Below are 15553 nucleotides of genomic sequence, written 5' to 3' on the forward strand. Positions count from 1 at the left end.
TTCCTTAGTTATTTAGCGTTACTATTTGTTTACTTCATTGGAGAAGGACAAATAAATTAATGAAATCCGTTTCCTCCTTTGAAAAGGAGAGATCCTGTCAATAACTTATATATAAAATACTCTCGTATCTCTTCTCATAACCCAAACCAAAGACAGAACCCTCTTCGTCAAATCCTCAAGAGCAGTTGTAGCCTAATTTTCTTCTCTCAAGTCTCATGGCTATTGTCGTGACTCAGAGTTATTTCCATTTATTGACTGCTGAAGATGGAGATGACTTTTCTTCAAAACTCATCACTCACATTCCTTCCAACAACACTCCAACTTCCTTGCCTGCAGATGCCAAGAAGAAGAAGACCAACAAGAAGCAACTAGCCGCAAAGCCTATTGTTGCTCCCTATCAAGAGAAGACGATGAAAGAGCCAGTCAGTGATCGTGGAAGACCTAAGCAAAAACAGCACTTTGAAGTAGCCATGCAAGATAATAATCAACAGAAAGAAGAACAAGTTGTTGAAAGAAACTTGACTCTGAAAGAGTATGAGGAGGAGCTTCTTGAAAAGAAACAAGCTCTGAATACAGTTTGGAAAACAGATGTTGAAAGGAAAGTCGGTCTCGATAAGGATTTCGAATCAATTAAGCTTATGTATAAGAAGAAAACTGATGATGATTATGTCCTGGATAAGCCTAAGAAGAAAGAGATGAGCCAACACAACAAAGCTAAAGTTGATGATAAGCATAAGGTAGTAATAGACATGAATGGTTTCTTAAAACCACAGAGAAGAAGAGAAAGCAGAAAACACCCTCTTGCTGCTGATGGAGGCATCGTCAAGGCTCAGACTGAGACGACAATCAACATTGCGGATGCGGTTCAGTTTCCTGCCCTTGAGTGAGACTGAGAATGAACAAAACTTCGTTTGGTCCACTAGTTTGTACTTTGTAGTCGTTAGTGTCCTTTTTAGATTATTTGAGTAACTTCTTTTAGTCAATAGTTTGTTGTTAACAGAGTCCTTTTAGATTATTTGAATATTATTATTTTCTTCTTTTTTTTTCTTTTCTTTTTTCTTTGTTAATATTAAGAATAGGTCTTTTTGTTTATCACTAAACGACTGCTTCAAAAACTTATTTTTGTGGCTCACTGGAAATTTATATATATATTTTGATTATGACTTTTATGTTACTTTAACAAGGATTATGTTACATCGTTGTTCAGTTGTTGGTAATGTTCCCAAACCCTTATTAATTATCCTAGTTTTAAGCCATTACACTTTTGGCCATAAATAGATTCAATTCAACGAGTAAGTAGACATGATAATTGAGAGCTCGATTTCATCAACCATGGTGTAACGATTAGAGTTCCAACTTGATAACATTTCCGGAACGCGATTTATGTTGACACAACGTCGAACTTATAATATAACATGGAAAAAAAAAAATCAACTGATAAACTCGTATTTTGTTCTCATGGTCACAGATGACAGAACAATAAACCTTTTCATGTTGACATGTTCATCAAACCAGAAAGTGCAAAATTGAACAGCTATGGTAAATAAAAGTTAAAAATAATGGTCAACCAATGACATTGACAACCCTAACAAAATCAGTGAGCTTTTTATAGCTGCAGAGAAGATAGCAGGGGTATGCTCAGTCAGCAAATAAACTGATATTACTTATACCGGCAAGCAAAAATAAATTAAAAAAATAAAATAAAATAACATCAAAATTGGGATAGAGGGGGCTGCAGATCAATGGTACAACCTGTAATACAATTTCATGGTTATATCGTTGATTTGATCCTCACATGTGTTTCCATCTATTCTTAATACTAATTCATCTTACTGATTAAATCATTGATTTGATCCTCACGATCTCCAGACTCTCCACCATCCTTGAATCGTTGTTTCTTCCCCAGAAATCCTCCTGGTTTGCTTAGTAGAAAAGGCCCCAAAAACTTGATCACCTCCTTAAAATGTGGACCAACATTGGCAATTTCATGTACTAAATCTTCAATGCAAACCATCCCATATTTCCCCAATGTCTGCCAGATATGCAATAAGACACTAAACAATTAAAGAAATCTAGGAAACACAAAGGTAGTGAGAACCATGCGAAGATTGATATTATGCATACGAAGGAAATGAAAATCTAAGCAAGATATATTCAATACCTGTTCAATAATGTTATTATCTGTCAGAGGAATACTTTGTTTCTCTATCTTTGCATAAACCTTCTTGTATATTAGCTCCTTCACATTTGGAAGATTCGATTCTGGCTTCACAAGAGCTGATTTCGCCCTTTTCCCTCTCTGTTTCATTCGGATAAGGTCCAGTTCCTATGTAGAGACACAGGTTAGTAATTGTTAATATCAGACCATGTTTACACTAAACCACAAACATTAAGGAAAATGGGCAAACACAAAAAATAAGCAATTCATTAATTTCAAAAAAAAAATAATAATAAAAAATAAAAGGAAAAAAAGGTGATATTGTGAGACACTCAGAATTCTTCAATCCTGATAAATAATTATCAAATTCTCAAACTAAAGCTACTATTAGACCGCAACAACGAGCTTTTTCCATTAATTTCTCTCACACAACCAGCGCAATGTGCCATATAATCAATTTAAACGCAATATGCCAACTTTAAGATGAAAACGCCAGAGATTCAGTATATAAGCCTTAAAAATCAAACCTTCGAACAAAAATTCACATTATACAAGTAGTTTCACTATCAAACTATAAAAATAATTCAATTTCAAAGCACCTTCACCACGATTAAAACACAAAGTTAGGGTTTTGTTTGGAGTTTTTGATAGCATGTTGCAACGGATATGGACTGGGTTTATGTTGGGCCCAAATCGGATCTTATCCGTTTTTATTTAACTATTTTTGTAATTAAGAAAATTAATTGATTAAACAGCTAAATCTCCGACAAAAGCTCAGATGATTAGGAGATGCAAAATTAATGTGATCAATTCTAGATTAAAAAGCTAGCTAATACAGATGATTAGGAGATGCAAAAGCTCAAAAAGAACATTCTTTAAATCTCCGACAAATTACCACAAATCTGAGATGCAGAGTCTCTTCAAACTATGCAGATTTTCTCCGAATCCAAGAACCAGACCAGCAAAACAATGAAGCTTGTAATCATAAAGACCTGCATATAGACAAATTCTCCAAATAAACATTGTTCTCCGGTGAAAGGCATTGAAACCAAATCCCCAAATATGCATGAATCTTATATATTTCAATGAAGCACACAAATACAAGAACTCTGGTCATAATCAGTAATAACACTTAAATAATCTAGAAACAAACTCGCAACCCATATAAATAACATATTTTGGATTTAATTTAGAGTTACTCTATTCTAAAAGGGAAGGCAAATGTCATAGTTATATGTTTATCAAATTCAACATTCAAAATGGAGTTCAGAAGATTAATAATTTTACAGGAAAGTGCAATAACAAACATGGATTCAAGAAACATAAGAGTAATCTTCAAAAACATGGCTGATAATTCTTTTTTCCTAATTTTACATCAATTCTGGAAAGCTGTTATTTTCAAGCATTGATTTTCTAATGTTACCTATTCAATCGGGGGGATGTGCTTTTGCAGGTGAAGAAATGAAAGGTTAAAGCAGAGGAGAAGAGAAAAGAACTTGAAGAGATAAACTAAAGAAGAAGATTAGGAGACATGCAGAGGCCTGAATTTCTCAATACGAAAGTTAACCACTGTATTTCTGTTCCTGTTGTAGTAAGGAGATGCAAACTTATGTTTCAATTCATGCTAGCAATGTCAAGAAAATAATCTTTACCGGTTGCGAATCGAAACATTTCTAACTCAATATTGATTAGAACTTGAATTGGTCATTTCAAAGAATCAGAAGGAGATACTGAAGATTGGGAAATTCAATCAATTAAACCTCCACCAAATGACAATAAATCTGAGGCTTGTTTACTTAATAATAATTCAAAATGAATTTAAACATAGTCTCTTCTTCAAACTGTTGAGATTTCTTCCAAATCCAAGAACCAGACTAACAATGAAGCTTTAATCATAAAGACCTTCATACCCCCAAATTCTTCAAATAAACATTGTTCTCTGGTGAAAGGCATCGAAACCAGATCCCCAAATATGCATGAATCTTATAAATTTCAATGAAGCACACAAATACAAGAACTCTGGTCATAATCAGCAAATAACATATAAACAATCTAGAAACAAACTCGCAACCCATATAAATAACATATTTTGGATCTAATTTAGAGTTACTCTATTCTAAAACACAAGGAAAATAGCAGAGTTTTATGTTTATCAAATTCGACATTAAAAAAGGAACATAAGAGAAATCTTTGGCTGATAAATTTCTTTTTTGCTTACTTTTTCCATCAAATCTGAAAAGCTGAGATATTCATCTTGCCAAAATCTAGTCCTCCATAAACCCACCTGAAACTTTCCAGAAACAAGGCATATCCCAATATTGATAAAGCTGATGCCATTGAAACAATGGACAGCATGAAATAACATTTCCGAAGAACTGCAAGCTCGGGCTGGTTTCTGATCAGCAACACACAATATACTCCGGTGATTGATAACATGATGCAAACCACAAAGACATTAAACCCCTCAAAGGTGTTTATTACCTGGAAATCACCTTGATGTCGTATGATTAGAGCCAAAATAAACAGGAAACAAAGGCACAGAATACAAATTGAGCGCTTAATCTGACTTTCTTCGCTGGAAAGGAACTCTGCAGAGATGTAGTGAGAAAAGTGTCTGGAGTGGAAGGGGATTCTTCAGCATGATGAACGCCTTGATGATTCTCAAAACTTGAGATATCGTCTTCTACCTCTTCTTAAATAGTTGTTCTGAAAGGATAAGATATTATAAAGAATCACCATAAAGTTAGTTTGATAATTATGGTTTAAACTCAAAATTGACACATTAACAATTACCCAAAACAAATCAATCCATTACAAATAATTCAATGCACAAACAGCCACAATTAATGATATTATCATACTAATTATATATTATATGTTACTAAATAACATTTTCTGAGGTACTTTACTAGTCAAATAGCATAATAAGTGCTTATGAATGAAAGTACTTCCTAAAAGTAACTTAAAAACTCACATAAATTCAATTCTGGGTAAGGTATAAACTAAATTAAAAGTGCTTCACCAGTCTGTAAACCAAACTAGATTTGTGTAAGCCAAATTGATAAACTCACACAAATTAAATTCTGGGTAAGGTAAGGTGTAAACCAAATTAAAAGTGCTTCATCATTAATTAATTGATAAACACTAGATTTCCCATTGCAAAAAATTAATAAACCAAACTGAGTCCAAATAAAATCCAGCCTGTAAGCAGAAAGCACATTCAACATTCATAAACCAAAACCGTAGCTAGCTTCTTACTACCGCACTATCTATAAGCTTCCAAATAGGAGTCAGACAAGGCACAAACACCTTTTGAACTGCTTAATCAAAATGAGCTTTAAATGAGTTAATAACGATTAAAGAGGAACTCAATCAAGCAATAAGCAGCCGTCCAACCGAGAATAAACAGATAATAGAACAGAGAATAAGACTGACATACCTTAAGGACAGAGGACTGAAGACGTCCACGTGTGGCTGCCGGCTGTTGTGAGAGCTTGAGGATAGAGGACTGGCGACGATCGGCTGCCGGCAGGAACGAGATCGACGGAATGCGAACTGGACTGGAGTGGAGAACAGGAGAAATTAACGATTAGGTCAAAGTGATTTTGGCGCATCTGTTATGAGTCAAAGAAGAAAAGAATCGTGTTTTGGTTTAATAGTTTTATTTGACTGTTTTAAATTTTGAATTTTTTTTTTTTTTTTTTTTAAAGTAATGTTACGCTTACTCACGAACTTATTAACTATCTTACTAACGTTTGTAAATATAAAGCATAGTATGGATATCATATGTAATTTTAACAAAGGTGAGTAAGGCGGTTAGTAAGTTCATGAGTAAGCGTAGCATTATTGTTTTTTTTTTAATTAAACCGGGTGTCGAGTACCCGATTTAATTTTTTAATATAATCTGGTATCCAAACCAAAATTTCGGATACATCATGAGCTATTATTATCCGAACCCGACACAAATTTTTGGGTACCCGAAAATTCGGTTCGAGTTTGATTAGCATGATCGGTTTGGGTAGCGAGTATTTTTGCACGAGTAATGTTACAGTCACCGAAAGTAGTGCACCGAATGACGTGACGCAATCCTAACCGTCGATTAATATTAAGTTATAATTAATCGATGGTCATGATTACACCACGTCATTAGGTGCATAAATTCGGTGTATTACTTTCGGTGACTGTATTATTTTCCATTTTTGCACACCCCTAAGGAATAGGTCTTTTTATTGTTTCCTGTATAGGCTTGTTGATTTTTGCTTCCTAACTCGAAAGGGCACCCTGAATTAGGAAGAGGAGAGCGTTTGTCTACTCTTGTTTTTTTGCCTCCTTTAGTCTTTGTATCCTTGTTTTAAAAACTAGACCAGAGGGCAACCCGCTCTGATGGTCGGGTCACGGTTCAACCGGTCCAACTGGTTGGATCACCGGTTGAACCGATGGTTTGACAGGTTTAAAATCTAACAAAAACACCCCTGATAAATACCATCAGACCCTATAGGTTTGAAATCTAGCAAACACAACCCTGGGCAAATGCAAATCGGCCATCGATTGGGAGAGCAACGGCGACACACCAGGGAGGGTAGATCGGATGATGGGGAGGGCGAATCGGCAGCTAGCAAGTAGAGGCATCGTCGGAAAATGGCAGATCGTTGGTGGAAGTCAATGGTCGCGATGGCTTTTTTTGGTGAGATGACTGGATCTTCGTGAACGACGGCAAGGGAGCTTGGGAGAAGGTAGATCGGTGGTTGAGGAAGCCTGTCGATGTCGGAGAAGGTCGATCGACGCCGGGAAATAGAAGAAAAATCACGCGGCGAAGGTGGACGACGAAACATCACGCGACGGCTGGAGATGAAGCGTGATAGCGCCGGAGAAAGTCAGAAGGTGGTTTCCGACAGTAAGGGAAGGTGGAAGGTCACCGGAAAAGGGGAGGTCATTGCCGATTTGCATTTGGCTAGAGGGTGTGTTTGCTAGATTTGAAACCTTCAGGGACTAGTGCGTATTAATCAGGGGTGTTTTGTTATATTTTAAATGTGAAACAGTTAAAAAGAGTGACCTGAATCGAAGAAGGCCCCGAGTTCCGGTCCAACCTGTTAGACCGGCTGGTCCGGTCCGATTTTTAAAACAGAGCTTTGTATAAGCTAATTGATTCTATTGATCTTAACCCAAAGTTTGTCCTAGGGTAGGATGACCATTTTTTTTCTATCTTCTTGTAGACTCTCTTTCTATCTATGCATACTTATTTAAAATAAAAAATAAAAAAATTCTCAAAAAGTGAATTTGTAAAGCTAAAGAAATGAACCACCTTTGAGTGATCTAACGATCAACTAAGATTCTTGTGTATATTATTTAAGAGGTCTTAAGTTTAATCCATTTGAGTTGGTAATAGGGGTGACAATTGAAGGGATTATCCGATTGTCAACTTTAAGGTCTCAAAAGATTAGTTGGGATATGAATAAACTAATTTTGGATAAAATAAAAAATAATAATAAAAATAATAATAAAAGCTAAGGAAGATGAGTTATGAAAGTTGACATTATGGCGGGTCATTTCAGGCGTATCAACGCTAATTTAGTGTACTTGTTGAAATGATTAACGCTAATTTAGTGTTGCCCAGGCGCCAAACGGTGGGCACTGTGCAGTTTAATAATATCCCTTGAATCAAACGTCTTCCTTTTACGAAGATTAATAAAAGCAACTGCAATGAAACGTCTCAAAATGGGCGAATAAAGTAAAATAAAATTAATTTAATATGGTTGGTCGTTTTCGAAACCAAAATACTGTACTTTATTAAAATTATATTATTTCACAAATTTTTATTTTATTTCTTTGTTTAAAATGATTTGAAAGATATCAACGATAATATCCAACTCGAAATAATCGGAATTTAATTTAATCCTTAATTTCTTGATAAAATAATTTTAACTTTATTCTTTAATACAAAACCCGCCAACCCAACTTGACGAGTTAGAATACGTTGCAATACCAAATGTCATTTCCTACCAACGGCATTGTACCTAAAATTAGAATTCAAGCTTCAATCAAGTTTTAATGGAACTTAATTGAGTTTTTCGAGCTCAACTGAGCTTAATCAAGCAATTCAAGTGGCTTGACTCAGTTTTCACCCCTAGTCATTAAAGCTCTTACTCGACTAGTAATTTCAAGATCTTGAAATATTAGTTGAGATACATACAAATTGATCTGGACACCACGATCATAAAAAAAAAAAAAAAAGTTTTGGAGAAAACAATATTTTTGAAAATGAATATATCATATAGTTTGAAGATTTTATTTATATCTAAATAAAAAAAATATATGCCTAAAATAAATAATTGACTTTTAATAAATAATATGAATGTTGAATGCGTTTTATGTCATGAAAAAGAGTATTAGAGCATCTCCAATGGTGCTCTTTATTTTGAAGAGTATCTTTCATATAAATAAAGAGCATCTCCAATGGTGCTCTTTATTTTGAAGAGTATCTTTCATATAAATAAAGAGCATCTTCATTAATTTTTAAATACAAAGAACACAATTTTTATTCAAATCCAATAAACTCTTTAAATTTAATGAATATGCTCTTTATTTTTAAGAAAGAGACCTAATGAGAGAGAGAATTAATAAATAAAATACATAGAAACTTGTAGTTTATTAATTAAAATTAGGATAGAGAGTGAAATTTGACTCTCTAAATGTAGAAAGTCAAACTCACTCTCTAATTTATATTTTAAGGATAAAGAGTCTGTTGGACTCCTGTTTTTATGGATATACTCTTTATTGAAAGATCTCCAAATGACTTTTTATATGACTCAAACTCTTTATTATAAAGAGTTTATCCATATAATCAAGAGTCCAACAAACTTTTTATTCTTTAAATATAAATTAAAAAGTGAGTTTGACTCTCCCCATTTAGAAAGTCGAATTTCACTCTTTATCATAATTTTAAATAATAAATTATAAGTTTCTATGTATTTTATTTATGATTTATCTCTCATATTAAGTTTCTTTCTTGAAAAAACATATTCTCTCTCATAAAATTTAAAGAGTCTATATTATTTGAATAAAAATTTTATTCTTTATATTTAAAAATCAATAAAGATGCTCTTTATTTATATGAAATATACTCTTTAAAATAAAAAGCACAATTAGAGATGCTTTTATAACATCTACGATATCGACGACTATTATGATAATAGAAGTAGTGATTAACATGTTCATCAATGGAGTGCTTTTGGGCATTAATTATCTCTCTTGGGTTTACTATCTATCTATCTTAATTTTCTTATTGCATGATTAGATTGCTGAATAATATATACTACTTTGAAGGCTCTTCACATTCAGATGTGATTTTGATGCATTTGATTTGTCTATAAGCCTAAAATCCGGTAATTACTAGTGTTTAAAATAGGGGTGGACAGTTTCAAATACCCTGCATTTTTTTTTGAAGGAATCGGAATCAAAATCAGAACCGCAACCTGAAACATAGGTTTTGGTTCTAGTTCTGGGTACCTGGATTAATTTCCATTATCCACCTACTTTTTAAAAAATGACAAATACACTCTTAATAGTTTACAAAAATTATAATTTAATCCTGATTCCTACTTGAGTATCTGGACCTCGGTTCCAATTCTGGTTCCAGTTTTCGATTACGACACTGGAGAAACTGGAGCTGGACCCGAGAATTCCTGATTCCAATTTTTCAGAACCGACGAATGGTTACTCGCCGGTTCTGGTTCTATCCTTTACCCATGCTCACTTCTGCAATTTAAAGATGTATTATAATAAGCATATAATGAGTTGGCGAGTGTGCATATTATTGTCTTGACACGATAATTGTGGAATTATACATAACTCTGATTAATTCACATATTATGGGTTGACTAAATTTAGTTGTAATGAATTGACATGATAATTACGGAAATTAGACCTCATATTCTAGAACTGAAATTTTGAACATCTACTTGTTATATAACATGAATTTTTAACATGAGAAAGATATGATGGAATACTCCAGGAATTCAAGCCTTCAACTATATATGCCAACAGACTTTTCTCCGGTCCATAAAGATAACTAAGATTATTAATTAACTAATATTATGTTTAAAGTCTAAAATAAAATCATAACGGTATGTGGTTTAATGAATTGTCACCCAATGATTCATATAAATTCAAATTAATACATATATGCTTCATTTAATTAGATTATTTTTTCTATAAATATATGTAATATAATTTTATTGAGTGATATGGATAATATAATATGTCCTTCAAAACTTATAAAAAGTTTTCTGATTCACCTTCAATATATATATGTGTGTGTGTTTAAACATTGACTTGTATCCGATTTTATCATGAATAAGTTCTAATAGTAATAAAACGCGTGTGGATTAATCAGTGATCCAACATTAATGAATTCAACATACAAGAACTTGGAAAAGACTACAAGACTGAAAGGATACAGCACTGTATATATTTACATATATGATGTTTTGTAATTAATTTTTCAGCATTAATAGCCAGGAGAGACTTAGTTTCCCTTAAAAATTGATATTCAATGGTGGGCATTTTGATGTTTTGTGGTTTCTTAGTTTTATAGCCACCGTTCCAGTAATTGCAATTACTGATGGTAGCTTATTGGGAGAAATGATCGTTGTGGCCATTTTCATTGCATTGACCGTTGGCAGTTCGTGTTGTCTTTTTTCCACTCAAAGAGATTACAGCTCGAAAGCAAAGGTACTTAAAAAATCTCATGTATTAATTTATACATACAGATATCATGAATAATAAAATCCTTTGAGCCTTATTTTTCATTTTTCTCTTCATCACCATTAATCAGGGAAGGATTTGATGCAATTAGAAGAAGATATGAGCCTAAAAGCTGATTATTTGGAGCTTTTCGAAGTACAAAGTTGAGAAAGTGAAGTTAAATTGTCATTATTTAGTTTCGCGAGTGTTTGTGCTGCAACAAATTAATAATTTTTCAGCCACAAACAAGCCAGGGGAGGGCGGTTTTGGACCTGTTTATAAGGCAAGCTTTTATTCCTCTACTTGTTAATTACAATATTATTGTAGGTTTAGATAAATTTTTAACAAGAACTAGTTTTGTTATGCCTGAAAAAGTAGGAGTAACGCAGAGCCCTGTTAGCATAACTAGTCAGAGCTTAGGTAAACCCAAAGCCATTCAGGCGCAGCCACGTCGCGTGATGACATAAGTAACATGCTCCTATCAGTGCAGTGGATGCGCGCCAGACTAGCCAGGGACTAGAGAGGTTCCACGTGTCCAATCTCTGTACCAAATCGCGTAAATCGCTCTAGTAGGTGAGCAACGCGACATAAAGAAGGATTTGCACGGATAATCTGACCAACTCACAGATTTAGTAATCATTACCTTAACCCATCCCACTATAAATTGAGGGCTTTTCTCTCATTTGGGGGATTAGCTAATCTCTCTAAAAAATAGCATACACTCTCTCTCTCACTTGTAATCATTTGTAAATCAGCTCGCTGAACGCGACCTGACTGCTATTATTAATATAATATTAGTGGACCTAGGATTTGCTTTCTTAAGCATCCGAACCATTTTAAACATTGTTCTCCATCTCTTTCACTCTCATTCTCCCATACACGTGTGTTATCTGAGTCAGCTCAGCATTTCCCACGTGCGTTTGGTTGGTATCAAAATCACCCATCAACAGTTTGGCGCTAGAAAGAGGGATTCGTCCTTCATCAAGAGAATCTCTAACTAACTGGTCCTACAACAGCAAATGGCTCACAGATTCGAATCTGAGTGACCCCACAATGGTGAGGAAGAAGTCCCCCAGGTGCAAGAGGGCACTTCGGAAGTTCCACGAGATCTCGTGAGGATATTCCCTCAAGCTCACGGCTTGATCCAGCCGTCATGAGCTACCTGGAGAGGTTCAACAATACTCTCCAAACGGTCAACCAAAAGTTGAATTGCTTGGATCGGGTTGCACCACCCGAATCAAATGAGGTGGTGCCACCGCCAAAAATGCCTGCAGGTCGCATGAAAGAGCAAAAAAGGGCAATAGCCCATGCCGCGCACTCTGCACCGCGTCAAAAGAAGGGAAAGCAGGTGGCAAACAACAGGCCTAGGGGCTCCGAGGGACCAGCAAACACCGACTGCACCTCAGGTAGAATACCTATGGCTCAAAGACTCGGTGACAGGTCGCAGATCGAGCTGTCCCATGCCACATCGCGTGAGCACTCCCACAAAAGTGCAAGGCAGGGAGATTCCCACTATCGCCAGAATAACGACCCTGATCATCGTCGCACGGGAATTTTCTACCGTCCACGGGTCGGTTTGCACCACCGCTAAGGTGATGCGTTGTTACTACAACATGCAATGATAGCAAGTGCACTAGTCGCACAAAGTAATAAAGTGATGAGTGAGTATCGTTCCCACGGGGATTGATTGTTAATCACTAACTTTCCTAAGTGTTTTTCAAGCTGGAGAAACCGAAATTGTTTGGATAAATGGGAGATTAAAAATTAAACTAAAAACAAAAGTTACTAAATATTAAAAACTAAAATAATGAAAGCAAGAATTTAAACGCAAGGCTAATATCAATTTAACAAACGGTTGGGGTTTTGACTTCATTCGGACTCTATGGATGGATTCGATGGACTATGCTAATTCCACACTCACATGCACGGATTGTAAATCGAATTCTCTAAATTGTCAAACATACCTTCTCAGGCTATGAATTCCTACTTTTCCCTATTACACTTCCACACCCAACAAATTGAAGAATAATAGATCCAAGTTCATTAAGCTAATGGAATCTTAGATTGATTTCATTGATTCTCAAATCTATCTCTAACATTTAATACTACAATGGTGATTACCCAAGAAGCTCAACATGATTCAAATCTCATCATATTCATCAAATAAAATCAATAAAAACAGAATAACCACACAATCTGTGCAAAAGAGTATGGAAATAACAATAATCAACTTATTAACCCATAGAAATCCGATGTTCATCAAAACCCTAACCCAAAATGGGTTAGTTCATAACTAATTCAACATAAACAGCAAGGAAAACAGTAAACATAGCAGTAAACATATTGAAATAAAGAGAAAAGAAAAGATATCTCCCCAAGTTGAAGAATCCCCAAGGTTGAATGTCAAATCTTCTCACTTTCTCTACAAAAATGTAAACCTAATTCAAAGAAAACTAAAAAACAAAGCAAACATCCCCCCTTCTCAAAATGGCAAAGTGTTCCTTTTATACGTCGCCCCAAAACCCTAAAACTTTCCTAAAATAAAACCGTGCGTTTTGAAGAAACCTAAAATTTACAGATTCGCTGTGGCAACGAGGTAAGTTGGAATCTCATGTTTCACTTCCCTCGTCACGGCGAACCTTCATGAAGAATTCTGAAATTATAGAATTGCCATTCGCTTGTTTCTTTGCTTGAATCTTCAATCTCCGATGCTTTCCTATGGGAACAAGCTTCATAGTGCTTCCATCTGCTTCAGAACTCTTCCAAATTCCGAGATCCGCTCACTTATGGGTCTAGAAACTCCAATTCGCTCATTATTTGCTCAAAATGTCCATTTTGGCTTGAAACACAAAATGTACAGAATTAAGTAGAATTCAGGCAAAAATGAACTAAGAAGTATCTAAAATTCAGCCAAAAAGCCTAATAAAAACAGTATAATTCTCGGATTATCAAATACCCCCAAACTAAAGACATGCTCGTCCCCGAGCATCAGGTACAAAACACAATGAAAGAAAAACAACAAACTCCCAAACAATGCAAAACAGCAAAACTAAAAATAAAATAAAAATAAAAACATAAGACTCAACTCAACACAACGAACTGCCTAGAATCTAAACAAGTCTCAAAGATCGTTGAAAAATTATTACTAGAAAAATGTTCAACACTCCAAGAAGTTATAAGTTGCATTGACTATCTTTCTCTATTGGTCCCTCAAGTAGGTGATCCCCACTTCAGTCCACATTCCAACTTCCCGGATTATTTTATGCAGAAATGCAAAGTATATCAAATGGCGACAGACTCCATAAGCCTAAGTATCGAACTACTCTTCACTAATGAGAATTAGACATCACTAAAGATCAAAAGGTATTTACAGGCTTATAATGTTAGGCTCGGTTAGTGGGCTTCAAAGAAACGGAAAGGATAAACAAAGCAAGAGAAATCAGTTTTCTTTAAGCAAACATAAAGACTCAAATCAACTTCCACTTTCTTCCCCAACCATCACTACAAAGTCAACCAATTTATAACCCTCAAGCATGTTCATTTCTCATTTTTGCTACTGCCTTGCAATTCTCAAATTCTTTTTTTTTTTTTAATGGAAAAAAAACAATAATCAATTTATTGAGGTTACTTACCCCTTTTATTCTTCTTGCTTTTCTCACGACCTCCAAACTAATCTTTTAGTTCATTCACACAACTCTCCAAGTTCTTTGTGTTTGCATTAAGACTTCTCTTAAAGGTTGCGGATGTGTTTAGGGTGAAAGGTTTGGGCATTATTAGTTGGACAAGAAAACAAAAAGGGACTACGATGATTTCATAAGGTTCAAATGGGTAACTAGGGATAGAATTCATGGTCGGCTGGAAAGGCTCAAACATTCCGAAAAATGCCTAAATCATTTCCTCAACAATGTCTATTCCTAGAATTTCGCCTCAAGCATTTCTAAACTAGGTTCTAGAGTCCATCAACAGTATCAAGACTTCACCTAACCACATAAAATGAATCTAAGCATGCCGAAAATACTGAACATGGTGGTTGAACCACTAAACAAACCTCAACCAAAATTCAGTCAATCAACATAAACTTGAAGCAATGCTTAACATTTTTCAGCAATAACAACCCAACAATCCTATTCTCATCATAGACGTATGTAATTCATCATTGACATGCACACAAAATATGAAAACACAAAAAGAAAACACAAAACAAAAAAAAAAAATGTTCAATTTTTTTTCCTACCCCCAAACTAAAGATGACATTGTCCCCAATGTCACATGATGCACAATTTAGGAATAGAAAAACAGAATTTACAAAGGTACGAGATAGTTCCCTGATTAATCCGTGAAGTCATAGTTTCTCTCAACAGCTTGCACACCCTTTCCTTGGCTTTCTTATCACCATAATCTGTAAAACAATTAACATTTTGTGGTGTCCACTGTTAGAAAATGTCACTTACTAATGTAAAATATTACAATCCTAATCTCGTCCTTACAACTACTAAAAAGTTCAACAAAAATTTAAACAATCCAAAAACAAACCAAAAATTAGTTCAATGTTCAACAATAACCGACAATAAAAACCAAAGTAAAGACAAATAAAAGTAAAGTACAAAACAGGTCTTCGGGTTCATTCTTCGGCCTCCTCCTCTCCTTCGGCGT

The 15553-nt window shown here is 34.8% G+C and overlaps 2 protein-coding genes and 1 long non-coding RNA gene across 4 annotated transcripts; 1 reads left to right on the forward strand and 2 right to left on the reverse strand.

Moving 5' to 3' along the window:
• Positions 1-215: 215 nt before the first annotated feature.
• On the forward strand, positions 216-887 carry LOC116124226 (RGG repeats nuclear RNA binding protein A-like). The gene has a single exon (XM_031409926.1). It carries the CDS (start codon positions 216-218, stop codon positions 885-887), a length of 672 nt encoding a protein of 223 aa, XP_031265786.1.
• A 932-nt stretch (positions 888-1819) lies between these two features.
• LOC116124227 (60S ribosomal protein L7-3-like) lies at positions 1820-2308 on the reverse strand. The gene is made up of 2 exons (XM_031409927.1): positions 2162-2308; positions 1820-2032 (listed from the first exon to the last, which is right to left on the reverse strand). The coding sequence occupies exons 1-2, from the start codon at positions 2306-2308 to the stop codon at positions 1820-1822; spliced, it is 360 nt and encodes a 119-aa protein (XP_031265787.1).
• A 745-nt stretch (positions 2309-3053) lies between these two features.
• Positions 3054-5775, reverse strand: LOC116124230. Of its 2 annotated transcripts, none has more exons than XR_004127185.1 (3): positions 5598-5775; positions 4443-4864; positions 3054-3150 (listed from the first exon to the last, which is right to left on the reverse strand). It is a non-coding gene; the product is annotated as an uncharacterized LOC116124230 (long non-coding RNA). The 2 variants fall into 2 exon arrangements; XR_004127184.1 differs by having other exon boundaries at positions 4377-4864.
• Positions 5776-15553: the final 9778 nt, after the last annotated feature.

Source organism: Pistacia vera, unplaced genomic scaffold (assembly GCF_008641045.1).
Source record: "Pistacia vera cultivar Batoury unplaced genomic scaffold, PisVer_v2 Contig1501, whole genome shotgun sequence".
In the NCBI taxonomy this organism is placed as follows: domain Eukaryota; kingdom Viridiplantae; phylum Streptophyta; class Magnoliopsida; order Sapindales; family Anacardiaceae; genus Pistacia; species Pistacia vera.

What these genes read in the sequence shown, in the direction of transcription:
- LOC116124226 (XM_031409926.1), top strand. Translation starts at nt 216, where the DNA reads ATGGCTATTGTCGTGACTCAGAGTTATTTCCATTTATTGACTGCTGAA.
- LOC116124227 (XM_031409927.1), bottom strand. Translation starts at nt 2,308, where the DNA reads ATGAAACAGAGAGGGAAAAGGGCGAAATCAGCTCTTGTGAAGCCAGAA. An exon ending in ATAATAACATTATTGAACAG is followed by an intron (nt 2,033 to 2,161) that starts GTATTGAATATA and finishes CATATCTGGCAG; the next exon opens with ACATTGGGGAAATATGGGAT.